This window comes from Anguilla anguilla, chromosome 12 (assembly GCF_013347855.1).
Source record: "Anguilla anguilla isolate fAngAng1 chromosome 12, fAngAng1.pri, whole genome shotgun sequence".
In the NCBI taxonomy this organism is placed as follows: domain Eukaryota; kingdom Metazoa; phylum Chordata; class Actinopteri; order Anguilliformes; family Anguillidae; genus Anguilla; species Anguilla anguilla.
The window spans coordinates 3,045,606-3,073,346 of record NC_049212.1 but is presented as its reverse complement, the minus strand read 5'-3'; the positions used below and the strand labels follow the sequence as shown (position 1 = coordinate 3,073,346).

Below are 27,741 nucleotides of genomic sequence, written 5' to 3'. Positions count from 1 at the left end.
ATCAGCCACAAAAACCACACACATCACCCATCAGCCACAAAAACTACACATATCACCCATCAGCCACAAAAACCACACACATCACCCATCAGCCACAAAAACCACACACATCACCCATCAGCCACATACATCACCCATCAGCCACAAAAACTACACACATGACCCATCAGCCACAAAAACCACACACATGACCCATCAGCCACAAAAACCACACAAATCACCCATCAGCCACATACATCACCCATCAGCCACAAAAACCACATACATCACCCATCAGCCACAAAAGCCACACACATCACCCATCAGCCACAAAAACTACACACATCACCCATCAACCACAAAAACCACACACATCACCCATCAGTCACAAAACCACACACATCACCCATCAGCCACAAAAACTACACACATGACCCATCAGCCACAAAAACCACACACATCACCCATCAGCCACAAAAACCACACACATCACCCATCAGCCACAAAAACTACACATATCACCCATCAGCCACAAAAACCACACACATCACCCACCAGCCACAAAAACCACATACATCACCCATCAGTCACAAAAACCACATACATCACCCACCAGCCACATACATCACCCATCAGTCACAAAAACACACACAAACACGCAAACACAATCATTTCACTTGCCATTTACAGTAAATCACCTCCCGTTGTTAATAGATTCTCCCTTTACAAATCCTTAAGGAATCGTTTTTCCATTATTTTATAATCTGTACAATTTCCTTACAATAGTTAAAACACTAATTTGTAACTGCTAATTAGCAGTGATTTTAAGTTGTGGTAGGAGGCAAAGTGCAGTGACCCAAGCTTTCCCACACGCCACCATCACACAGAGGATGTGGTGCTGGCCAGCACTGGAGGCCACAGGGTCAATCCCATCACTAATACACTTAAACCTGTCAATCACACACTGATGGACTCATTAAGGACCCAACTGGAACACAAATGAGGAGAACAGACAACAGCTCAGTGGTGCACAAACCTACTGTCCAGAAAAAAGAGAGGTTTTTCAGCAAATAAAAAGCACCACATTTTAAACTATATGAGCACCTCCCGATCAGTATTTCAGAGTGATCATAAACCTCGCGTATGCTTCAACTCCACTGATTTTACGGTGACACAAGAAGCAACACACAAATGAGAGATGCAGAAAGCTCAATAATCTGGGAAGATCTGCGACCATCCGTAATCTGGTCCACCGGGTTTAAAAAAATGTAACAAATTCATCGCAGACTCCTCCCACTTCTGCGGCCAGAAAATCAGCCATCCCTAACTGCCCATTATCCAAACCCCACATTTTAGTACCTGACAGAGACACAAGCTGCCTGATTGTGGCATTTACAAAATAAAAGCTTTTATTGTCGCAAACTGTTTCCTGAATCTAGTCATTCGGTGCAAGACAAACACATTCAGGTCAGTATACAGTCATATTATCACAATATATTTATATTTATATATTTTCGAAGAGGTCCACATATTTTGTTTGCATTAAAGAGGGAGTGACAGTGTTATTTATGTGTTGCCCTGAGACATGGTGATGCACAACTGACACCCTGACAGCCTGAGGCTTTCTGATCCAACTGACGAACAAACACAGCTGTCCACCGAGCGCCGCGATGACAGGAATCTCAAACGGATGTAGCGGGTGCCACGTGTGAGAAGCCGTTTGTCAAGGGAGTCAGGCAGGAGAGAGGATTTGTGCTCTCTTCAGTACTGTTTGATTACTGTTTGATTACCATGGAAACCAGCAAATAATAACAATCATCCTCTGTGACACTAAAATGTCATTGAGCAGGATGCCAAGGAAAGTTCAATCGAAATGTTACATGATTGTTATGATTTCTTTCCTTTTTGTCTCCAATTTAGAATGCCCAACTGTACTCATAATTTATTGATTATTGAATCGGGAGAGCAGAGATAAACATGTACTCTCCTCAAGCATAGGATGTCAGCCATTATTGGACTTAATTATCACTAATCAACCTTTAAATTATGGTACCTCTGGAGTCATAAAGACAGCAACTTTGGATCACTGGCTAAACACCAGGTTTTCAGTGGGCAGGAACTGGGTGAAAGTCACGTAACAAAAACCTTAAGTCCAGTGAAATCATTTCCACATGTAATATGTAAATGACGCTCTTGCCACTATTGTGCAGGTAAGGCAAGCTAAGCTGAAAATGCCTAAACTCTGGATGCGGAGAAAGCAATATGCTTTTCTCCCCCAAAAATGAGACCTACAAGAAATGGGTTTTATTTCTGGAGCCACACCAGACTGTGCCGGATCAATCCAGGTTCCACACCAGACCGTGCTGGACCGATCCGTGTTCCACACTAGACCATACCGGACCAATCCGAGTTCCACACCAGACCGTGCCGGACAGAACCAGGTTCCACACAAGACTGTGCCGGACCGATCTGGGTTCCACCCCAGACCGTGCCAGACCGCTCCGGGTTCCACACCAGACCGTGCCGGACCAATAGAGGTTCCACACTAGACCGTGCCGGACCAATAGAGGTTCCACACTAGACCGTGCCGGACCAATAGAGGTTCCACACCAGACCATGCTGGACTGATCCGGGTTCCACACCAGACCGTGCCGGACCAATAGAGGTTCCACACCAGACCGTGCCGGACCAATAGAGGTTCCACACCAGACCGTGCTGGACTGATCCAGGTTCCACACCAGACCGTGCCGGACCAATAGAGGTTCCACACCAGACCGTGCTGGACTGATCCGGGTTCCACACCAGACCATGCCGGACCGATCCGAGTTCCACACCAGACCATGCCGGACCGATCCGGGTTCCACACCAGACCGTGTTGGACCGATCCGGGTTCCACACCAGACCGTGCTGGACTGATCCGGTTCCACACCAGACCGTGCAGGACCGAGCCGGGTTCCACACCAGACCATACCGGACCGATCCAGGTTTCACACCAGACTGTGCACATCCATGCACCACAACAGGGCCTTAACCATAAGAGGCTTCCTGCAGCTGTGCATCATAAGACTGGCTTGTGACCACTGTCCTCACGTGTCACAATGGTCAGACAGGACAGGGAATCTGTGCTCCCTTCATTACTGTTTGATTACCATGGAAACCTATGACCAAATTAAAAATGCTAAAATTAAATCTACCACAGTCATTGACTGCTTTGCATGAAACTCGGGCTAAAATGGAGAGTGGACGCTTCTCTTCAAAAGCTATAAAAAGAAAGTTTCTATGAGAAAGATTACGGATTCAGTGTTAAATTTAAATGTGGTATTTATGCAAAAATGACATAAAATACTGTAATTCACAACAAACTTGCTTTATTGGCCTTCACCAAGTTGTAGAGCACATGGGTCTGAACAAAATATAGTATATATTAATATATTAATGGTTTTCATAGGTCTGCTTTGACCCCAAAATTGCTGCAAGCAGCTATGTTTCATTTACTACTTTAGTATGACTGTTTTTAATATTTATCAGACAGGACAGTATAATGTTTCAACATATATTTTGGTGCAACCAAAGCTCCTTTGCTCATTGGCTAATTTTGTTCAGCAGTCCAACACTGAATGATGATAATGGACTTAGTCATCATATTTAAATAGCTAAAATTTGTTTATATAACTGAAACTAAATTTTTCATTACAGAAGCATGGGTTTTAGTGGAGGGACCACCATCTATTATAACAGAAAACAGACAGATCTTTATTTCCGTCATTTTAAAGGTGGCAACCTAAAACCCACCGATTCATTCTTTCACAGTTGTAACATAGCATGTTTGATTTTAAAAAATAATAAATCAATGTAAACATTAATGCAAGAAAAAGCTTCCCTACATTTCTTGACACTCTGAAGTGACTCCAATATGCCACGTCAACATGGCGGAACAAATTGGGCGTGATGTCACTTGAAAGCAATGGCCTGCCAATCACAGATTGTCAGGCCAGGGCCCTCTCTCATTTTGACATTTACTTTCTGGCTGTCCCTCCCCAGCAAGGTCTCATCCCTCCCCAGCAAGGAGTCATCCCTCCCCAGCAGGGACTCATCCCTCCCCAGCAAGGAGTCATCCCTCTCCAGCAAGGAGTCATCCCTCCCCAGCAGGGACTCATCCCTCCCCAGCAAGGAGTCATCCCTCCCCAGCAGGGACTCATCCTTCCCCTGCAAGGAGTCATCCCTCTCCAGCAAGGTCTCATTGGTGCCCTGGTGGTATAATGGTTCTCACTCACCCTGACTGCAGAGGTATTGCACCCCAGCTCCCCAGTGATGGAACAAACCCTCCATTCCTCTACAAACCACTTAGCCATTGCCCATTTCCCACCATGGTCTGAACACACATCTATACAGACTTCACCTTGACTAACTTTAACCCTACACTGCTCTGCAGGGATACCTCCAATCAAGTATGACTTTCATGCAACGCTTGTATCTTGATCTTCTACCACTTTCAAGTTGTATTTTCATCTTGATGTTGCAGTCCTTTATCATATCTCTTATAATCATGCCTCACTTACAGCTTTAGATTTAGCCACAACTTTACTGACTTAGCCAATGCTTCACTGTGTAAACTAGACTTGATGTGCATGGCTATGGATAGCTGCTACTATACGAGAATTGTACTTTATCTGACCTGTGTTTTGTATCTGTACCAATGACCTTCGCTATGCACTCACTGCATGTTGATCTAAGATACGTGAAGGCTGGAAAATCTGTGGCCTCTGGTGGTCAGAAACAGGAACTGCAACAATATATGCAAGTAAATACCATTAAATAAAAGCTTATTCGCTTATATCACGCCGGTCGCCATTTTGAAATATTCCTGTGCGAAAACGAGGCTATGGTGGGAAGTGTTCTAGGAGCGGTGCTTACATGAAGCAGAAAAGCGATTTGAGTCTGTGATGCTACTATGGCATATTGTTGTGTACCACGCTGTAAGTCGTATCAAAGACGAGAATGTGATCATGGCTTGTCTTTCCATCGATTTCCGAGTAACCCGGACACCCGTCGCCAGTGGATTGCCAAGATAAGGAGAGATGTTGGACCTTATTTTCAGGTAATGTAACGAGCTAGCTAAGCTAGCGTCTAAGTTAGCTAACTTATCGTTAGCTTACCCTGATAATAACCTCCAAAAGTTCGTAAGATTAATTTACACGTCAACACTCACCTTAACACATCTCTCATCTCAGATCACAGACAGCGCAAGAGTGTGCTCCAAACACTTTTCCAAGGACTGCATATTAAGATCGCTTACCGGTTTGAACAAATTGAAAAACGGGAGTGTGCCGTCTTTGTTTACATGGTGTCAGCCCAAGACCAGAAGGACAATTCAACGCTTCCAGAGGTAACTGTCATCTGACATTAGCCAAACCATTTCCGTATCAGCATGAAAAAGATAATAAATGCATTTAGATCAAACCTACTAGACTATGCGTAAATTTGTGTGGACAGTGCTGCGACGAAAACAGCGATAGATTTACCCACTAGCCACAAATGTTCAAAATGTAAACAAGGCAGTTTTCACGGTCGGGAAAAATTTTATGACACCGTTTGCTGATTAGCTAGCACACCGGCACAGCCTACGGATGGCAAAATCGTTAACTTACCTTCGATATCAGTAATGTACCCCTCTATCCAGTTGCTGTATCCTTTCAACAGCACTGTCGACACAAATTGAGAGAGATTTACGAAAGTTCGTTTTTTATGCATAGTTTAGTAGGTTTGATCTAAATGCATTTATTATATTTTTCATGCTGATACGGAAATGGTTTGGCTCATGTCAGATGACAGTTACCTCTGGAAGCGTTGAATTGTCCTTCTGGTCTTGGGCTGACACCATGTAAACAAAGACGGCACACTCCCGTTTTTCAGTTTGTTCAAACCGGTAAGCGATCTTAATATGCAGTCCTTGGAAAAGTGTTTGGAGCACACTCTTGCGCTGTCTGTGATCTGAGATGAGAGATGTGTTAAGGTGAGTGTTGACGTGTAAATTAATCTTACGAACTTTTTGAGGTTATTATCAGGGTAAGCTAACGATAAGTTAGCTAACTTAGACGCTATCTTAGCTAGCTCGTTACATTACCTGAAAATAAGGTCCAACATCTCTCCTTATCTTGGCAATCCACTGGCGACGGGTGTCCGGGTTACTCGGAAATCGATGGAAAGACAAGCCATGATCACATTCTCGTCTTTGATACGACTTACAGCGTGGTACACAACAATATGCCATAGTAGCATCACCGACTCAAATCGCTTTTCTGCTTCATGTAAGCACCGCTCCTAGAACACTTCCCACCATAGCCTCGTTTTCGCATAGGAAAATTTCAAAATGGCGGCCATGTGAAATAAGCCTATTGTCTCTACTTCTGTCTCATCTTTTGTCTCAATCCAACTGCCATAAGTGTATAGCAAAAATAAATTTCGCTCCTCCAATACAATACTTTTGGAGGGCACAGTATACTGTTTCCATATGTTCCAGTGTAGTTCATTTCAAGAAGGATGCTGAACTGGACAAAGCTTTGCAACTAGCAATGAAAGAGGAAGAACTGCGAGGATCTCTGGCCCTACACTGACAAATCAGAGCAATAAACAGAGGGATTCTAGCCAATTGCCTTCATTCAGAAATGAACATGATTTGACAATACGCTGGCCCTTCGTAGCACTGAAACCAGGGGATGATATGAGCTGCCAACATGCGGGCCAGTATCTTTCTCCTTTATAGCTGAATGCATTTAGTGGCTATTTACTCTGCAGAAAAATCAAAAAATGCTGTGCTGGTCTGTAAGTGGCTGTTGGAACAGACCACAGAACTGCTATATCACGGTACACTGAGAGAAACAGCTGTGAGATTCAGGTGCTGAATTATACATTCTTGAGCACAGGTGTCATATAGGCTATCTACTTATCTGTAGTTTCTTTGCTTAAAATTGTTAGTCCAACAACTTGTCCTTTCTCACCCTGAATATGGATATACTCACCCTGTGTATGGATTCTACGTAAAAAAACTAGCAGTACACAAGCACACACATGCACACATGCACAGACATATATATTGCAATATTTATAAATAAAAACAAAACAAAAATACATTTTAAAATATATTCAACAATACATAAAATTGCTCTACACCAAGTCACATGTATATCACATGGACATACATATTAGAGATAATCCTCCTTATCATGTGATTGGACATGGCAGGCATGTCATTAGCCTAAGCTCATATTGAAAACCCTTCACCCACAGCTGTCACAGCTGTCAATATTTAGTCATAGGGTTTCTAGATATAACTCACAACATATCTGAAGTAATTTTATACATTTTAAATTAATATGCCAACATTTCTGCCAATACTCTAAAGTTATGTGAGATATTTTCTGTGATACGCAAATACAGGTCAAATAAGCTCACAGTAAGTAGGCCCAGTACATTGCAGGCTGGATGTCAGCACTGGCAGAGGAATCAAAATGGCTGCCTGTCCTTCAGTTGGCCAAACTCTCTGCCTGTGTCCAAATCAGAGCCCCATCTACTGCCTCCTGTGTACTAGCATAATGTGTACTGTTCACTGCATACTGTTTAGTACGCAACATTCAGTTGGAAAAAAATCATCCGAACTATTTCCCAACTGTACTGTGGAAGTGTTGTAAGACGTCTTTTCCTTGCTCACGTATCTTTGTCATTGAAGGAAAACATCAGTAAAGCTGTGCCTCATTTTAAAAGTGAAGCTACGCATCATAATTATGGGACCAAAATGTCTAACTTGCTGAAAAGTATGCTCCCAAATGTACTCTGCGAAAACCTGGAAATACTTAGCTATATCATCCAGGGAGTTCAAGTACATTACATTTAGCAAAAATGTAGCCTGCTTAACAACTTTCAAGTTTACTCAATAGTATGGAAGGGCGTTAATGTTAAAAACTCAACCAGTGTAATCAATATGTGGGTGCTGATTGCAGACACAGCTCTGGGATGTACCACACTTCTGCACTTATGGCTGATATGCTGATATGTAGCACGCACTGATGTCACTGTAACGTTTGTGGCTGAAATGCTACAACAGCGCAGAGAGAACATCTTACATTGCATTGCACTTCCACTGCTCACATCTCACATGGAAATCATCACCTTTCTTAGTGATAAAATAATGATATACTGTATTATGATGTGTCATACATCACAAAGTTACACATCACAGATGGCACAGTCCTGTACATTTATGGATGACATTTGGGCATTTCTTTGCTCTTCTATTAGGACTGAAAAAAAAAAGGTGATTGACTGCTGTCTTGCTTGAGTTTGAGATTTCTGTTAATACTGCCGTGTGCAAGAATACACATACCCTCACACACACATAATCTTGAGGGCAGCCTTGGAGGTTAGAAGCTGGCTAGCAGTTAGCACTGATGCTTGAGAATAGTGTAAGCTATGGGTTGTCCAGGGTGGGACAGGCTTGGTATTCAAGTATTTCTGAATGAAAATTGCTTCAGTAGCTGTTCATAAACCTGCTGACATAGGCTATTACCTCAATCCCATATGGTGTCATTCATTTACTGGGGTAGTAACTTCAGTAACTCTAAAAGTGTGTTCCGTGATAAATGTGGCACTTGAACTCATAACATTCCATTGAGTCCGGAGCACAAATGGTAAGGTTTTCCCTTAATTATAGGAGTGCCGATGGAATCAAACTGTGATGCTCCCAACCAGCAGACCACATGGAACACACAGCACACGGTTCCTCACATGTGGAGCAGAGTATACACTTACAGAGCAAACACACTGACCATGATGCGCTCCAATAACACACTGACCATGACACGCCCCAATAACACACTGACCAAATGTGCTCCGATAACACACTGACCATGACACGCTCCAATAACACACTGACCATGACACGCTCCAATAACACACTGACCATGACATGCTCCAGTAAAACACTGACCATGACACGCTCCAATAACACACTGACCAAATGTGCTCCAATAACACACTGACCATGACACGCTCCAATAACACACTGACCATGACACGCTCCAGTAACACACTGACCATGACACGCTCCAATAACACATTGACCATGACACGCCCCAATAACACACTGACCAAATGTGCTCCAATAACACACTGACCATGACACGCTCCAATAACACACTGACCATGACACGCTCCAGTAACACACTGACCATGACACGCTCCAATAACACATTGACCATGACACGCCCCAATAACACACTGACCAAATGTGCTCCAATAACACACTGACCATGGCACACTCCAATAACACACTGACCAAATGTCCTTCAATAACACACTTACTTCACTCTAGTGTTTCTTTTGCGCCTCTACATCATGAAACCTATGCACTTGTTGTACGTCGCTCTGGATAAGAGCGTCTGCTAAATGCCTATAATGTAATGTAATGTAACACACTGACCAAGACACGCTCCAATAACACACCGACCAAATGTGTTCCAAAAACACACTGACCAAATGTGCTTCAATAACACACTGACTAAATGTGTTCCAATAACACACTGACCAAATGTGTTCCAATAACACTGCCCAAATGTGCTGCAATAACACACTGACCACAGTGTTCCAAAAACACACTGACCAAATGTGCTCCAATAACGCACTGACCAAATGTGTTCCAATAACACACTGACCAAATGTGTTCCAATAACACACTGACCATGACACGCTCAAATAACACACTGACCAAATGTGTTCCAATAACACACTGACCAAATGTGCTCCAATAACACACTGACCATGACACGCTCCAATAACACACTGACCATGACACGCTCCAATAACACACTGACCAAATGTGCTCCAATAACACACTGACCAAATGTGCTCCAATAACACACTGACCATGACACACTCCAATAACACACTGACCAAATGTGCTCCAATAACACACTGACCAAATGTGCTCCAATAACACACTGACCATGACACGCTCCAATAACACACTGACCAAATGTGTTCCAAAAACACACTGACCAAATGTGCTTCAATAACACACTGACTAAATGTGTTCCAATAACACTGCCCAAATGTGCTGCAATAACACACTGACCACAGTGTTCCAAAAACACACTGACCAAATGTGTTCCAAAAACACACTGACCAAATGTGCTCCAATAACACACGGACCAAATGTGCTGCAATAACACACTGACCACGTGTTCCAATAACACACTGACCAAATGTGCTCCAATAACACACTGACCAAATGTGTTCCAAAAACACACTGACCAAATGTTCTCCAATAACTCACTCACCATAATGTACATTGATCACACACTGGCCAAAATGTAAACTGACCGCACACAGACAAAAATGTGACCAAATTACCCCCAAATACGAGCAGAGTTTCAGATTTGTTCCAGTGAATCACATCACTTTACAGGTGATTCTGGGGATAAACCAAAGCAAAAATACATATCCTGTGTCTCAAAAATTCCATAACATTTTATTTGGCAGATGCTTTTATCCAAAGCTACGTATAAGTGCATACTAAAGGTTATTATAAGCATATAATATGGGGATTTTAAGAACATTACATTCACGAAAATTTCTGTCTACTTGACAACGTTCTCGTCCAGTGTACTTAACAAGTATACTCAATAGCATGGAAGGATGCTGATTCCAAGGAGATCTAGGCAAAAGATGCAACCACACCCAAAAGTCCACCATATTTGTGAATGTATTATGTATACTGCATAAATAGATGCAGGAAATTGAGTGTACAGCCAGACTGGCCACCACACAAATAAAGGGAAACATTGCTACTGGTTTTGATCGCACTTTCACATAGATAAGCATGGATGATGTCTTCACATGAGTGCTGTCTTCTATTTTCAGGGAAAAGGAGGGCATTAAATTATACAGTACAGAGATAGACAGATCAACCTAAGGGAAGACAGATGCCACAGAGTATTAGCACGAGGGTTCTCAGCTTTCTTCCGCGAGTAGCCCAGACAGACCGGAGGCCTTGTTTTAGATGTGTGCGGTATCTTTCCAACTTTATTTGAACGTAATGTTCCAAGAGAACCACACTTCTAATTTTCCTAAGGTGATTACTGTATCAGTATCAATATAAGTAAAATTTACTGGTACTGTATGTCATATCATTTAGAACTGTCACGTTATTTCAGTATGTGGCAAGCTCTCTGTTTTCTTCTGTTTTGCCATTCCTTCTCATACTGGTTGAATACAACAAACAATGACTCTACATTTAAAAGTGTATTGACACGTGAATCACCCCTACTTTCAAATGGTGCACATAGTGTACACTATACACCAGTACTGTGCTATCAATATTCACCTGTGGAATACAACAGCATGTTCAGTCTGAAATAACACTGATATGGAGTACCTTTAACTCCCTATATAAACTCTGCTTCAACCCAGAGAAGTTTTGCTATGAAGTATTTGTAAATATCATATGATTTTTTTTCCATAAATCCCACTCACTTTGTTATAGAAGACCTTGGGTAGTCAGCAGATGTGAGCTCGCTTGGGTTTTTATTACAAGGAAATTCAAGCATAATATTGCAGTAAACTTTTTAAAAGCAGATTCAGTGAAACCAAAAGAGTAAAAGAATCAGTGGACAAGATGAGTACTGTTTCCTGGGCACTTCCAAAAATAAAGACAGTTGTCTTTGAAGATGACAAACTGTCAACATACAATCCCTCAATGGGATGTTCCTGTGAGCATCTGTGTTTAAACTGATAAAACAGATTTTTTTAAAACATTAAAACATCGAGATTAATATTCATAAATGTCATTTCTGAAGCATTTTCAAGCCTTGCAGCTAGTAAATCAAGATGCAATGGGGAAACTGCATAGAAACTACAACACTGTGTGACACACGTGGCTGTACATTACGTGTTACAGCTGTATCGATCATATTCAGTTCAATTGTATTTGCGTAGTATTTTTTTCAAGGGACACTGTCACAAAGCGGTTTTACAGAGATCCGGGCCTGACAAAAGGCCATCTCATTAATAACTTTCTATGTCTGTAGCAGGATGCATAACTCCTCAAGAATCAGTTTTCATAAATAACCAAAGGGCACAAGATGCTTCTGAATTTGTGCAATAATAATAATAATAATAATAATAATAATAATAATAACGTCTTCATCAACTGCTTGTATGCTTGCCCTTGTGACCAATAGCGAAGGGATCAGCTGTGTGTCAGGGTGTGAGCACCGCATCCCCAAAGGCAAAAGCTAAACTGACAGGACGAGAAGCCAGAATGAGCAGGTCTTTTCAACGTGTACTGTCTAGACTGCAGCGTCGTTATTGCACCTCAACATCTTTAGTCTCAAATCCATTACCTTACATCACTCGTTTTTCAGTCAGGGTAGCTACAAAACAAGGCCCTGTTAAGAATAGCACAACCTTAAAACGTGTTGCGTTGTCATTAGCAGTCATGCGTTGGCCTAGGCCTAATTGTTGAAAACATGTCAAAGGTATTTTACGCTTTTCTTAAACTTGCCTCGCTTCTAATAATAATAATAATAATAATAATGTAATACTTAACATAACAAATAATAACTTTTTGACTATTATTAATATTTAGGCAATAACATAATTATTAATATTTAGTCAATAACAGACTACAACGGGCGGTACGTGAGCCATAAAAGCCTTAAATTATTTATTTATTCTGTACTGAAGTAGCAGAATAGGCCTGTGTTGATGTTATTGTGGTGTTATTGTTTTATTGGCGGTGTTATCACATATGCTGAAATGTTGAAATGTTGTATTGTTCCTTGACAGACCACTTGCCCCACAAATATCTTTTTTAAGCGATGGCATCCTAAACGTGGCTTTGGAATACTTCAGCCCGTGGACAGCGGTGACTTCCAGTCACAGCACGTCACTGCGTTGAAGCTAATCGTTTCAGTCAGTTGGTTGAATTTAAACATCTGTGATCACCATACTGAAATCAGCCATGCAGCTACGCCCTTCCAGGCAAATCATGGACTCATTGTTTTGTCCCGCATTGTATTTTTATGGAAGGTATTTAATGTGTATTAATGTTCATCTATTTTTAAGCAGCTAACAATCCTTAAGTGGGAAGCGCCGCATCTTAGTAAACTTGCGCTTATGCAAAAGGAACAAGAAATTAATTCAAGTGTGTGTTGTCAATTTATTTGGCTATGGACTAGCAGGATTCAATTACTTGAACAATACTGAAACAAACAACTCTCCGCTATACATACGAATAACCTTAAAATGACACATGTGCCCGCCCCCACCCCACCCACACACACACACACACACACACACACACCTCCCTAGCCACCACCCCCACCCCATGTAACATCCAGGACTGCTGTCCTGCATTACTACGGGACACGGAGCGTCAAATTCAAGCACTGCTGATTAGCCTACGTTTCCATAATCCTCGACATAGTGCCTCCAAATAAACTAAGTTCTCGATTACTACTAACTTGACCGGCTTAATCTTTAACCCACAACCCTGTACTGTAGCATTCTAAGCAATATTCTGCACGCCAGTTCCGTAACGTGCCATCGCACTGACAGATGCATGTTAAAAAGTAGTGCTATAGGCTATATTATGATACCATGACTGGAGAAATACTGTAATATAATCATTTGTCTGTCCGTAAACACGAAACGACATTGCACATTTCTTAATTTTATTCTTTCCGAACGACTGCTGCCCATTCTTAAATGAGAACTTGAGAACGAAGTATTATTATTACAAAGGACCTGTCTCATTGTAGGCTATAATATTGGGCCTACTGTTTCAACTAAACCAGTTTAATGTAGACTATATTTGATGAACTTCGGCGATAGCCTAATAAGGAATTCTTAGGTACCAAAGAAAATGTCTTAAAATCATATTTAATCAATATGCTCATTTGATGACAGGCCTGGGATCAAACCCAAAACTGTTTATTTCAGTATGATCCACCATTGATCAACAAACAACACATAAATAAATACGGTACTATTGTCAGATTACGTTTGCTATGAATTCGTAGCGAACGTAATCTGACAATTGTGTTTATTAAACCAAAACGGGAGCTTTGAAGCAACGGAAGCCAGCTCAGAAATGACTGCAGTAGTACTATGCAGGCCGGTCTCTGCATTTCCCACGAAAACAGACACCATGGGTATTGCTACAAGCTGAACATTCAAGGCGATTTTTGCTAGGTTTTCTCGAATTGGCTGTGAAAGCAATCTTACCTTCACCCCCAAGTCCAAGGCTGGATTTCTGTCTAACAGAAGACGCCGCAAAATAATCCGTCTGTTAGTTACAGTAATGAAACGGAGAGTCAAATTCACTGATTGAGCCTCGCGCCGCCGTGTTTCATCGCTGGCATCGCTGAGCCCCGTCCCCAGTCAGACACACACCAAATTGATTCAGTAAATAGATATGTATAGGTGAATATATAGACGAATTGGAATAACTGTATGCAGGCTGCGGTTGAGGGGGTACGCGGTTGGCATGTACCCTGCCGGTGTTATGTTTGACCAGATAACCAGCCGGCGCACTCCAATGTCCTACAGAACACACGCTCGTTCTCTCTCCGCTTTTAACAATGCTACAAGAGACGCGGCATCATTGCGGAGCATCCCACCTCCGGTGGAGAAGGGGAGAGGGAGGGAGGGGGGGGGGTGGCAGAGAGAGTTATTAGCATAATGACAGTCGCAAGGGGCAAATGGCCATCACATGGTAGCATAGGCTAGGCTGTATTTGCACCAAAGCAACACAGAACACAGATTCTGCTTTGGACAGAGCAATAAGTGAACAAAGGAAAACAGGTCATTTGGTCATGTATACGTAAACGGTAAGCGCTTAATGAGAATCCGTTCCACTTCCTCCGTTTAACATTGGACTGCTTTCACTGTCAAAATGGAAAATCCTACCGTGTTTAAGGTGAGTAAGCATGGGTAGTAAAATCCATCGCTAGCCTATGGACTTGCACTGTTCAGCACAACATATGGGCTTTTATACAAGGGCATGTAATCACATTTGCCATACCGAAAGGAACAGCCAGAGAAAAGCTCTCAGATTCCCATAGTACACCAGATATTCGGACCGAATATAGACAAATAAATAAAGAAATAAATAAATAAATTATATTGTGTCTTAATTGCCAATAGATAACTCTAGTCTACATAGCTAGCGTCTAGTGGCGTTTCATTGGGGAAAGATAAATAAGACCATCCAAAGCCTTTGGAAAATAAAACAGGATTTCTCTAGGAAAGAGCATTCATAGCCTGAATTTTGCTACAACAATTCATTCATTACGACAACCATATTTTTGCAAGTTGTTCCTTTTTATTTTCTAATTAATTTACATTTGCTATACACACTGTAATTCATGCATCTTAAAAAAAAAAAGTAAAAAAACAAACAGGAAAACCTCGTGTATTATTTCCTTACATTAAGAATAGGTGGAATTTGTCATTCTAATCTTGGAGAGGTAATTAATTCACCTTCATTAAACTCTGTAATTGATGCTATTAACATACTCGATATTCTCACATTTTGGTGCAGATTTTTATCACATTGAAAGCATCAAAGCACTTTTTAAATGTTTGGTAAACACACTTGCCTACCATTTACGCAGAGTATTTGGTGAATTTTAATAGGCTAAACAGTATTACTTGAAACGCGCTACATTGATGTATGCCGCCGTACTCCAATGGCTATGACATTGGACACCTGCTTCGGTACATGCACAACATATGAACCCGTATGTAGATAGCATAGCCTATTGAATGGACTTCTTGTCCTAGCCTGGAGCCTCCGGTTTTGCTACCGTGTTTGAAACGACAGGACAATGAAAATTCAGTCACTAATGACGGTGCATTAGCTTTTCACCAACCGCTCTTACGGTCATTCTCCCCCAAGAGACTGAGTACATTGGCGTACGAAACGACTTTCAGTTTTCAGAGAAACCATCCACTAACAGACCCAGCTGTTCGCTTTTAGGGAGGAGTTTATCGCGGAAGTGAATCGTTTTCATGCGTAAGGGGCGTTTCTTCTGATCAAGCGTTATTTAACGTTTCAGTTGTTATTCATTATGACATTTTTCGTCTTCACGGAGGCACAGTCGCATTGCTTCTAGTTTGTCTCTTGCATCGTGACAGTTTTTGAATTTCAGCCATGTCTGGTTCGGTCAAGAATGTGGTTATATTCGGCTCCACGGGAATGACGGGATTGGTGACCTTACAGCAGGCAGTCGCAGCAGGTACGCTTGGCTACAATATGAATATACATTGAAGAAACACGTTATAGTCTACAGCTGCATACTAAAATGTTTAGTCTTGTCAGTGAAACATGATTTAAACCTGTAGTAACGTATTTTCAGATGTTTAAGACGCAGAAGTTGCCTAGCTGCAATGCACGAGCAATAGGACGTATGACAGCGTCAGTACGCAAAAAAAAGTTAATATATCCAACAACAGACTTGCAGCCCAATGCACACTAACGGTGATTTTTAAGGGGAAAATGAGGAAGAAAAACACGAGGACTTGGTATGCAAACATAGTAAAGTTCGGTATTCTGTGTATCAATAGTTAGTTTTTCACTGGCAATATAACCGCTATATTTCCATAGAACCCAATCTGATTATACTGAATTGGGGTATTCCCTTAAATATGTGTCGATACGTAGGCATTCTTGAATTGTCGTTTTTTGTCATTTTTTGTTTGGATAATATTGTCAGCATTCATTTGCTTATTCGTTAAATAAGAAAGCGTAACTTGAAAATGTTAAATGTTTTTATGGTAATTTCGTATTCACAAAGTAGCCTAATTTGAGACTTCCCGTTCGAAGTTTAGAGAAACCGTTTTAGCCATGAAATAGTTACAGTGGGACGTCATTGTTCAAAGTTGGCGATCTTCAACTCTTGCACTGATCTCATGAGACCCACACAAAGGTGCTGAGTCACGCTCTAGATTTCTGCTGAGTAACTGATGCAAACGGTTAATTGCAGTGAAGGCGATAAGTAGTGGTTCTTAATCTCTTTGCACCAGGAAGGGTGTTCTCCTTTCGACTTTTAACGCGCGCAGTGTTCGAGCATTTTCCCTCCATATACTGGTTATTAAGAAAGGTTCGACGGTAGTCTCCCTAAAACCAGCCACTTCTAAACACCTGTTAATCCCACATGGTGCTCACGAATATACGAGCTTGTCAGTGAAACTTTAAAAATTTTACTTAAAGCTAATTTTTAAGAAAATCAGCTTTAGTAATACAGGTACTGTGAATATTTTGTGTGCGCCATGCACCGCTCTGATACTGGGCTGTTCCCTGAATTGCAGAATAAGTGTATTATGAAAGTTGTCCAGATACTCGTGATACAGCAATAAAAGATAAGGGAAGTTGTCCAAAGTGAAAAGGGTTGTCATGAAATGAGGACGTGAAAATGCTGTCCAATATGCTGTGTCATATATTCCCATATCTGCACTTTCAAATTACTTTAGAACATAACGGGGAATTATGTCCTTGTTTACTTACTGTGCATTTTATGTACAGGACCTGGATCTCCACTTTGTTCTCATTCCACTAGCTGGCTAGTCTGCACTATGTCAGCCTCTGGGCAATTTTTAAAGGAGTTAATTTCAGGGAACATGCACCATTTAAAGCAGACATAATAATGAAGTGAATAAGAATATTATTCTTGATGCTGCAGAAGAGAAGTTATGGCTCCAGATTTGGAGCAGGAAGTGACAGTTCTTCATGGGCTGTGCTATAGTAGTTTTAGAGTCACATGCAGTTACAGATTAATTTCAGCTTGGAAAAATAGAAATTATGACCAGAATAAGATGATAAATGGATGAGGCAGAGGAATGAAAACTGACTGTAGTTCTACAGTGCCTGCAGCTATCATCCCTGGGCTACAGGTTTGTAGGAATGTTGTATTTAAGATACAGACCTCATATATGCCCAGGGAAGTAGTGTTTCAGCTGGATGGTGAAATCCCAGTCATGCACGACAGCCTTCTGTAGCTAAAACTCTTGTTTAAATGTAATTTTAGAATACTGCTGTTGGCTAGTTCTGAGTATGCTCTCGGTTGTAGTGCTGCCATTGGCTAGGTCTCCATGTGTCCTCAGTTGTAGCTCTGCCATTGGCTAGTTCTGTGTCTGTTCTCAGTTGTAGCGCTGCCATTGGCTAGTTCTGAGCGTGTTCTCGCTTGAAGTGCTGCCATCGGCTAGTTCTGTGTCTGTTCTCAGTTGTAGCATTGCCATTGGGTAGTTCTGTGTGTTCTCAGTTGTAGTGCTGCCGTTGGCTAGTTCTGAGCATGTTTCCGGTTGTGTGTCTCCAGGCTACAATGTGACAGTGCTGGTGAGGGATCCCTCCAGGCTCCCTGCAGACCACAAGGCCTCCAGAGTGGTGGTGGGCGACGTCCTCAACAAGGACGACGTGAAGAAAGCCATGGAGGGCCAGGACGCGGTCATCATCATACTGGGCACCAGGAATGACCTCAGTGAGTTGGGCCTACGCCCAGGGAGGGGTGCTGACCAGGGCCAAAGGGTTCGGCCGCCTGATAATAATACATGTATTATGCAGTGCTTTTCATTCTACAGTAAAAATATCAAGGTGATATAAATTACATTACACTCATCTAGCAGATGCTGTAATCCAGGACAGAGAATATAACTGTATCCACCAGAGTTATGAGAAACAGTACCAGACCTGGCTAGTAACATTCCCAAACCTACGACTGTAAAGTACTAATTGCAAGTTAACAGCACCATTTACCAACAGGCTGTCGTGGTGCTCTCCGCAGTGGGTGTGGCAGTAGTGGCTGTCGTGGTGCTCTCCGCAGTGGGTGTGGCAGTAGTTTTTGAGCCATATTTAATAAGGACATGAGGTACAGATTAGGATTATAGAGGACAGGTGTTTAAAATAAGATAAAAAGGCTCAGGTACCAGTTTAGCTGTTTAATTTTTATTAAAATCCAGTTGTGCCTATGTATACAGAGTATTTCAGTAAGTATGCAATTCAATTTCATTTGTATAGTGCTTTTGACAGAGATACTGTCACAAAGATGATTCACTGTGAAAATACAAAATTGCACAAAAAAACTGACCTGAAACCACAAAAAAACAAGAAAAGTTTGGGGAAAAAAAACTTCCCACTGGGTAGAGAAACGGTGAAGGAGACCCAGTAAGAGAGCGGGAGCCATCCTTCGCTGGCCAGCCCAGTGTCATGACTCATAACAGAAAAATACTGAGGGGCAACAGGACAAATGTTCAAATGGGTTGGGGATGTTATAGCCAGAGGTAAATTCGGTTTCCAGTGAGTGAGAAATTCAGCAAATTCATGAATAAAGCCGGAGTTTAGGGCTGGGAGGCCTGTAGGTTATCACAAGGGCAATAGGCTGACAAAAGAGACCATTTCTAGCAACATCTGGCTGTGTAGGGTTCATGACTAATGCTTCAAAGGAATTAAATTTATACACTGGTTATGGGGTTGAGTAAATAAATGAATTTTATATAACAGCATCCCCTCTTGGACAGAGATGGGAGTTTTGAATAGGCTATACATGTATCCAGGAGGAGACCCATTTCAAAGCAAGGTTCTCATCCGCTTTCAGCCATTTTCAGGAGCCTAAGGCATAGCCTAATGCCTAAAGACTATAATCAGAGATTAGTTCATTCACCAAAGCTGCCTTAGAGTTAAGGGATCTTACAGTAATCCGAATCACAGAGAAGTATTAGTACTAGAATTAATAGCAGTATGTATTGTTTTAATATGGATTAGATTTTTTGTGACAAGCTCCTCAATATTTAGGGGGATTGACACACTCTTGATAGGGTGAAGCCTAATCAACGGTTTTGAGAAACTTGCAGGTATTTGTGTGGGACAGAAACTTGCTTTGTTTGCACACTGCTCAGATAACCAACCAATTTAGTGACAATCTGCTGTGGATTGAACAATATACACCTCCATGAAAACAAAATTCAAGGATGTAATCCTTATTTTACCACAAGAGGTCAGGAGTGCATTTGCTTTCATTTATTGTTTGTGCAGGTCCCACAACAATGATGTCAGAAGGAACCAGGAACATTTTGGAGGCCATGAGAGCTCGTGGGATTCAAAAAGTAATTGCCTGCATGTCTGGTAAGAAAGATTTAATTATCACAAAGTGTTTTCATCATATGAACACAAATTTAAAATGTTTCACATCTTCTATATGTAGAGCATTCCTCATTATATTATGAATTTGCACATTTTATTTCATCCTACAAAGCTTTGTTACCAGAGGTGTTTCACAACTGACATCTCATCACCTTTTCTTATTTTTGTTCCTCATCAGAGGTGTGTTCCAACATTTACACCATTCAAATATGACAATACCGTATTCAATTAATGCATTAAATGAAGACATTCAGTAAGAAGTATAATTAAAGTTAAATGACTCTTGCATAAAGGACAATTGGATTTCTTTAATGTAATGAATGAATTGCAGTAGTATACTGTAATTTATGAGTGTGTTTTATAAGTATATTGTAACAGTAAATCAGTTAGTCAGGGTAGTTGAAGCATAGGATATTTGTGTTTTTAAAAGGTGGAATGGTTTAAAATGGGAACTAGTATTGGAGTGGAAGGCAGTTGGTATGGCTCTTATTCACATTATCCAGCTTCTTTGTTAGTTCAGGTTTATGTTGACGCTGTTTCATGGCTCACCTGTATGCCTGCCCTCCCCCTGCCCCTCCCCCTCCCCCTCCCCCTCCCACAGCCTTCCTTCTGTGGGACCGTGCCAAAGTGCCGCCCCGCCTCCTGCCTGTCACCGAGGACCACGAGCGGATGTACATCGTGCTGAAGGAGTCGGGGCTGAGCTACGTGGCTGTGATGCCCCCTCATATCGCTGGTGTGTCTGGTGACCCAATCAGCACCAAGCTTTAATGCATACATTAGCGCTATATCCTCGGTCCTGGAGAGCCACAGGGCCTCCTGGTTTTCAATGTTTACTTCATACTTAATTGATCGGTGAAAGGTTTGGATCACATTGCCTCATCTGGCCAGGTTTCCTGGGTTTACATTGGTTGCTGATTTTAAGTTGAAAATTAAAAACCAGTAGATGCTGTTGCTCTCCAATTCTTAAAACTGTGTTCATAAAACAGGACATCACCATAATTTTTTGCCTCTAATTAAAATGAGGTGTGCCTATCAGGTTGCACAATGACTAAACACTAAAGCGATCACAAGTTACTTTGTTTGCGTATGTACTGACAACGGCCCATAAATGCCAGAGCCAAATGGCATATTTGTGAGTGACTTCCTTTGTGTCAAGTGTTTGACCTCAAAGTTGCAGAGAACTGAATGGCGCCAAACAGTTCTGAAAAGTTTAGAAAAGCTGCACGCACGCTAACACACACACGCTAACACACACAATGTTTCTGCACAACTGCACACACGCGCAAACCGCAGTGGTGGAAAAACCCGATTTCTTGCCAGTCAGAGTGGAGTGCGAGCTCCTGGTAACATGTGCTTGTGTCCCACAGACGAGCAGCCCCTAACTGAGAAGTACACCGCCACTGAGGGCATGCTGAAGGGACGTGTCATCTCCAAGTTTGACCTGGGCCACTTCTTTGTCAAGTGTCTTTCCACGTCTGAGTGGGATGGGAAGACAGTGGGAGTTTCTGGAGTGTACAGTTAATCCCGGCCAGCCGAATCTGTTCAAAACAACACCGGTCAATAGATATGACCTGTTGCGTTGTTGCAGGCTTGGTAAAGTCTGCTGGTAATTGCTTCCCTCAGTGCATTTCTACTCCTTTTTAGAATCTAACAGTTCACAACTATATAATTCTAAATACATAATGTATTCTGTCCCAGTGTGTTAGTGTAGAGCTACATTATAACTGGTTTTAAACATTTTAATATATGTCCAACTGCATATAAAACTGCATTGCTTTTTGCTGTCCAATTTTCGATTATACTTACATTGCCTTGAACATTTTGAAGGCAGGAAATGATTATTGTGATATGATTAATACCTGGGTCATCAATGCATTGGAAATGTTAGACACTAAATGTTTTTCAATATCATGAATAAAATCTTACCTATTTTGTCATGTCTTGTAAAGCCTATATGTTTAATACACAAAAACCTGAATATATCTATAGCCTCTATATATCTTTCTAGTAGTATGGTCCACAATAGTACGGCTCCCAGAACTGCACAAAATACTCTTAAGTGCGGTCTGACACAGGTGTCATGTAAGATAAGAATAACTTCCTTAGATTTATACTTTTGGCTATATATCCCAGCATCCTGTTGGCCTTTTTTATTGCTGCAGCACAGTGGCTATAACCTGAAACGCTTTGATCAACTATTAATCCCAAGTCTTTTTTTAATTGAGCACATTCCAGTTTTGTTCCTCCCATAAAGTACTCTTACTTCATATTTTTATTTCCCACATGTAGAACTTTATATTTAGCTATATTAAATTTAATTTGCCAGGTTTCCTCCCACTTTTGAATTCTGTTTAAATTTTCTTGGATTACTTGGTAGGTTCCAAACTGTTAACTCAACCTCCTAGTTTTGTATTTTAGTTTTGTATTTAACTAATTTCAATGTCCCTGTCAATGTCATTTATAAAATGAGGTGGTCCCAGCACTGATCCCTGAGGAACTGTACTTCACACAGTGCTCTGCTCAGATAGGATCCCTTCTCCTACTCTTTGTGTTCTGCCCTGTAACCAGTTCTGAACCCACTCTGAAACACCTCCTGTAATTCCAACTCTTCATTTTGATGAGTGTCTCATTATGGCACCTTATCAAATGCTTTTGTACATCTAAATATATAATATTGTATGCCCTGCTACAATCAAAACACTTAGTAGCTTCCTCAAAGAATACTAAAATATTTGTCAGGCATGACCTTCCCTTGTAAAATCCATGCTGGCTACCCCTTATGATGTTGATATTTTCAAGAAATAATTTTAACTTGTCTCTAACGATATATTCTGGTATTTTACACATGATGCAGTTAAGCTGACAGGCCTGTAGTCTCCTGGATCAGTATAGTCCCCATTTCTTATATATTGGTATGATATTACCTTGCTTCCAGTCATCCGGCATTTCTCCAGTTTCTACAGACTGTCTAAAAATACTTGCCAGTGGTTTAAAGATGATCTCACCTAACTCCTTACATACCAATAGGTAGGCTATATACCATCAGGGCCTGCTGCCTTATTTGTTTTTAGTTTATGTGATGTATCCAGTACTTCTTTATCCCCTATCTCAATATCTGCTATAATTCTGAGTGTTTAATTTGCCTTCCTGCTTATTAGTAACCTCCTCTCCAGTAAAACTCTCAACAAAGTAACTATTTAAGCCATCAGCAATATCCTTATTCTTATACAGCAATGCTTCATCTTTATTGTAATGCACTTGACATCCTCCCTGATTTTCCTTTTCCCGATGTAGTAGTGAAAGGAACATTTAGAATTAACTTTTTGCATCTTGGGCATTTTGCCTTTCAAAGAGCCTTTTTGCTACCCTTAGTTCTTTTTTAACCTTAGCACACATACTACAATATTCAGCCTCATTACTCTATATACTGTCTCCTTTATATATTTTATGATGTTTATTATTTTTTATTCTCAAACTCTCCCCAATAGCTTTGTTCATCCACTGGGGAGACTGCTATTTCAACTCACTTTTATTAACCTTAACTATATTGTGTCATTCCATCACTTCCGGTTTCACTAGAGAATAAAAATGAGGTAACAGGCATACAAAATCCCTTTGTCATCCATCAGCATGGGAAAAGCCAAATAACTGTTAATTCAGAAGAGACCGATGGTAATTTACCGTCACAAGTCTGGTAGTGGGTACGAAAAAAGGCACACGGTTAAACATACCACTTAGCACTGTAAGGGCAATAATAAAAAGGTGTAAAACATATGGAATGGTTGCAGATTTGCCAGGAAGAGGAAGCAAGTACATGGTGTCCCCACGGACGGTGAGGAAGATGGTGAGGGAGGCCATTAATAACCCAAGGATCACTGTTCAAGAATTGCAGAGATTGGTTTGTTTCTTGCGGTCAACAAGTCTAAAAAAAAAAACATAAAATGGCACCTCCATACCGACTAACTCTTTGGAAGGGTGGCACGAAGACAGCCCTTAGTGAGCGCAATAAACAAGACCAAGAATCTGGAGCTTGCCAAACCTCATTGGAATTATGACTGGAAGAGAGTGCTATTGTCAGAAGAGACCAAAATTGAACGTTTTGGTCATACACACCATCGACATGTTTGGCGGCAAAAGAGGAATGCATACAGGAGAAGCACCTCATACCTACGGTCAAATATGGAGGTGGGTCATTGATATTTTGGAGATGGTTTGCTGGCAGTGGTGCTGGGGCACTATTTTAGATCAATGGCACAATGAATTCAACAAAGTACCAGGAAATTCTGGCAGAAAATTTGGTTGTCTCTGCTAAGAAGCTAGGATTAAGTCATAGGTAGATTGTCCAGCAGGACTATGACTCCAAGCATACATCAAAATCTAAACAGAAAGTGAAATCAACATCCATGTTTTCCAATGGCCATCTCAGTCTTCCATCAAAAACCTGTGGTCTGAACTGAAGAGGGGGGCTCCATAAGCGCAAACCCAAAGATATCAATGATTCTGAGAAGTTCTACATGGAGCAATGGGCAAAAATCCCTCCAAATGTGTTCTCTAACCTTTTCACAAATTATAGGAAAAGACTCATGGCTGTCGTCTTTGCCAGAGGCGTTTTCACAAAGTATTAAACCAGGGGTGCCAATAATTGTGGAACTTGTTTTTTGGGGAAATATTTTTTTTATTTAAAAAATTTAAGGCTTTGGTTGATTCCAATGAATCATTAATCAAGCACACTAGTTTACACATGTTGGAAAATAAAGCTTATGTCAATAACTGTATTATTTTTTAGTTTAGCATTTTTTTAAGCATTTTTTGTGCATATTTATCAAGGGTGCCAATAATTCTGGAGCCCACTATATTTCCATAGAGCATTTTATTCCCACGACTGTCTGAAGCTATTGGCCGGTAACATACGCCTATGTTAAGGGCCTTCTCATGTTCACCTTTGAAGTTAATCAAAATATCCTCACTAGGGCTAAATTGGTCAATTCCTGGAATTTCCTTCACAATAAGATTTTATTTTACATAGAGTGACACCCCGACCTCTCTTACTGCATCTACCTTTCCTAAAGTCTGTACCCTTCTATATTATAGTCTATATTATATTCATCCCCATCCCCTTCCCCGAGCTCCCCAATGTCTCTGTAATCTCAACTATGTCATAGCCTATTATTCATAACAGTCGCAAATTCCACAGATTTATTTTTTATACTTCTAGCATGTAAACAAAGACATGTCAGAATCCCTACCCTTTTCACTCTCTAACCTCCCTGCCCATGTCCCTAGTATAAATAAACTTGTGCTACCCTAAGCATACTGTATGCTGGCTCAGTGCAGCAGTACCCCATAAATCTGTACCCCTCTTTCCTACACCAGGTCTGTAGCCACGCGTTAAACTGCCATATGAAACTTTGCTTCTCACTGCTTGCTCCTGGTATCGGTAGTATTCCAGAAAAAACTACAGGGGAGGTTCTTTTTTTTAATCTACTTACTCTGCTTGTCCTTCAGAACCTTTTATCTACCCTTACCTATGTCATTGGCTCCTATATGATCCATTACGCCTGGCTTATTCCCTGCTCTGGCCAGGAGCTTGTCTGCACGCTCCAGATCTCCTACCTGGGCACCAGGCAGGCAACACACCATATGAGATTCCTTGTCGCGCGAACAGACTATGCAAGCAGTCAGTACGTTTACATGCACAGTTGAAATCGAGCTATATTAATAGCTCGATTTGGCCAAAGATGAGATTTAATTGGATTGTTGTCGTTGTCCCAATAAAGCCTACATGACTCGGAAAGAATCGAATTATTGACAGAGGTGTGTCTGAAGCAGAGACTGAAGCCACACTATACGCGGTGACGGCCGCCTGGCGCCGCGTCCCCACAATCGGCTGTTTGTGGGCGTGTCACCTATTTTTGACAGACAGTTGTGTTCGTTAAATTTTGACCGGGTTTAATATCGTGTTTCATATAAATATATAGCAGAGCCACCGACAATTACAGAGACTTTTCTCCACGCTGCGTTCCTCTTAACAGTGTCTCTGTAGGAGATTTTATTAAGTTGGGAAACCCGATACGGCAGTTACGAGTTAGGTCCTCCATTGTGGAACGATAGAATGTGGAACTAATTTTAGAAAAAAATAGGGACAATTTACTTGACTTGAGTTGCATATATGTCTATGATCTCCCCGCGGCCTCGCCGCCATAGACATTCGTTTTCATTTTGAACGAATCAAACTGAACATAACCACAATAATTTTACAGTTTAACATAGCTAGAAAGGATGCTAGAAATGGTTAGCCTGAAACTATTTGGGGCAATTTGGACATGTTATGTATTAAAATAATAAATCAAAACACAAATTTAATGTTGCAAGAAAACACTGGTAGCTAGTTAACAAGCAAAACTAGTAATGATAAATTATGCTTGCAACCCTACTCATGTTAGCTACCAAGCAAATAGCAAGAAATCAAGCTTGTTCCAATGGAAAAACGTTTCAGCTAAAATTAATAATACATTCATTACTTTCTAGCCAGCTTGCCAGGTTAAAATTATTGTGGTTATGTTCAGTTTAATTTGTTCAAAATCTAAACACGACTTGCAATAAAACCTTGGTAGGTAGTTAACAAGCAAAGATAGCCTTACAATCAGGGTTATTTGATGCTTACAATCCTACTCAAGTTAGCTAGTGTGGTCGGGAAAAGCGGGCCCTGGCCTGGGCCAGAAACGCCGAGGTCGCTCTCCTCCACACTGTTGAATGCTTCTTCAAAAGATGCACACTTCTCAGAGTCTGATGCAACTGGGTTTATTGTTAGTAAATCAAAGATTACATAAAATAACCCGGGCTGATCTGCGCAGTTCAGTACAATTAACAGTCACTCATAAGTAAAGACAATACATCAGATCATTCTCCAAGCATTCCCAAAACACACACTCTTAGAAAACACATAAGACGCACACACACACAGACATACGAGACATACAAGACACACAAGACATACACACTCCCCTGGGGCCGAACACTCCCTTTTATCCTATCTTAGCTCCTCCTGTTGTGGAGCTCAAATCTAGTACTTCCTACTTAATTTTTGTTAATTACGTAATGTTGTTGACATCATTATTTTTATCTGACACCCAATTCTCGGACACCATTATTTATCAGCCCCTCCCTAGTGCTCGTCTCCCGCTCGACTCACCCTCCCCCATCATAAATCACATATTCTGACAACACATTTTCCAGAAAAGGCAGAAGCTTCCGTTAGTTTCACAAATGCGCCTTTATACAGCTTAATCAGCAGGGCAGAAATTATGTGTGTATTATGTGTTTGTTCTTATCGCATCTATTTAGTATGAAGCGCTCCCCTGCTGCCGGTTGTTGCTCTTATGGCCAAGGTCGACCTTGGTCCAACTGTATCTTTCCTCCTTTGCTAGCCGGATGATACGTTAGGGAGGAGACAGCTGGTGCTCATTGATACACTCCTTTCCCATATACACTGGGCCTGTGCTCTCTAACTACATATCTTTCCCCATACAATGGGCTTGTGTTTTTTGAGTACATCTATATTTATTTCCCAC

General features: G+C 41.2%; 2 protein-coding genes across 3 annotated transcripts in view; one reads left to right on the top strand and one right to left on the bottom strand.

Moving 5' to 3' along the window:
- Positions 1 to 14,648, bottom strand: part of LOC118209414 (spectrin beta chain, non-erythrocytic 4-like) — a 110,507-nt gene extending 95,859 nt beyond the window's left edge. For both annotated transcript variants that reach the window (XM_035384694.1, XM_035384695.1), the window contains exon 1: positions 14,260 to 14,648. The gene's annotated coding sequence lies outside the window, so the exon portion shown is untranslated. The remainder of the gene's footprint in view (positions 1 to 14,259) is intronic.
- A 1,361-nt stretch (positions 14,649 to 16,009) lies between these two features.
- On the top strand, positions 16,010 to 22,107 carry blvrb (biliverdin reductase B). Its single transcript, XM_035384697.1, has 5 exons — positions 16,010 to 16,274; positions 18,351 to 18,512; positions 20,063 to 20,152; positions 20,772 to 20,903; positions 21,538 to 22,107. The coding sequence occupies exons 1-5, from the start codon at positions 16,190 to 16,192 to the stop codon at positions 21,690 to 21,692; spliced, it is 624 nt and encodes a 207-aa protein (XP_035240588.1). The 5' UTR covers positions 16,010 to 16,189; the 3' UTR covers positions 21,693 to 22,107.
- The last annotated feature ends 5,634 nt before the right edge of the window (positions 22,108 to 27,741 follow it).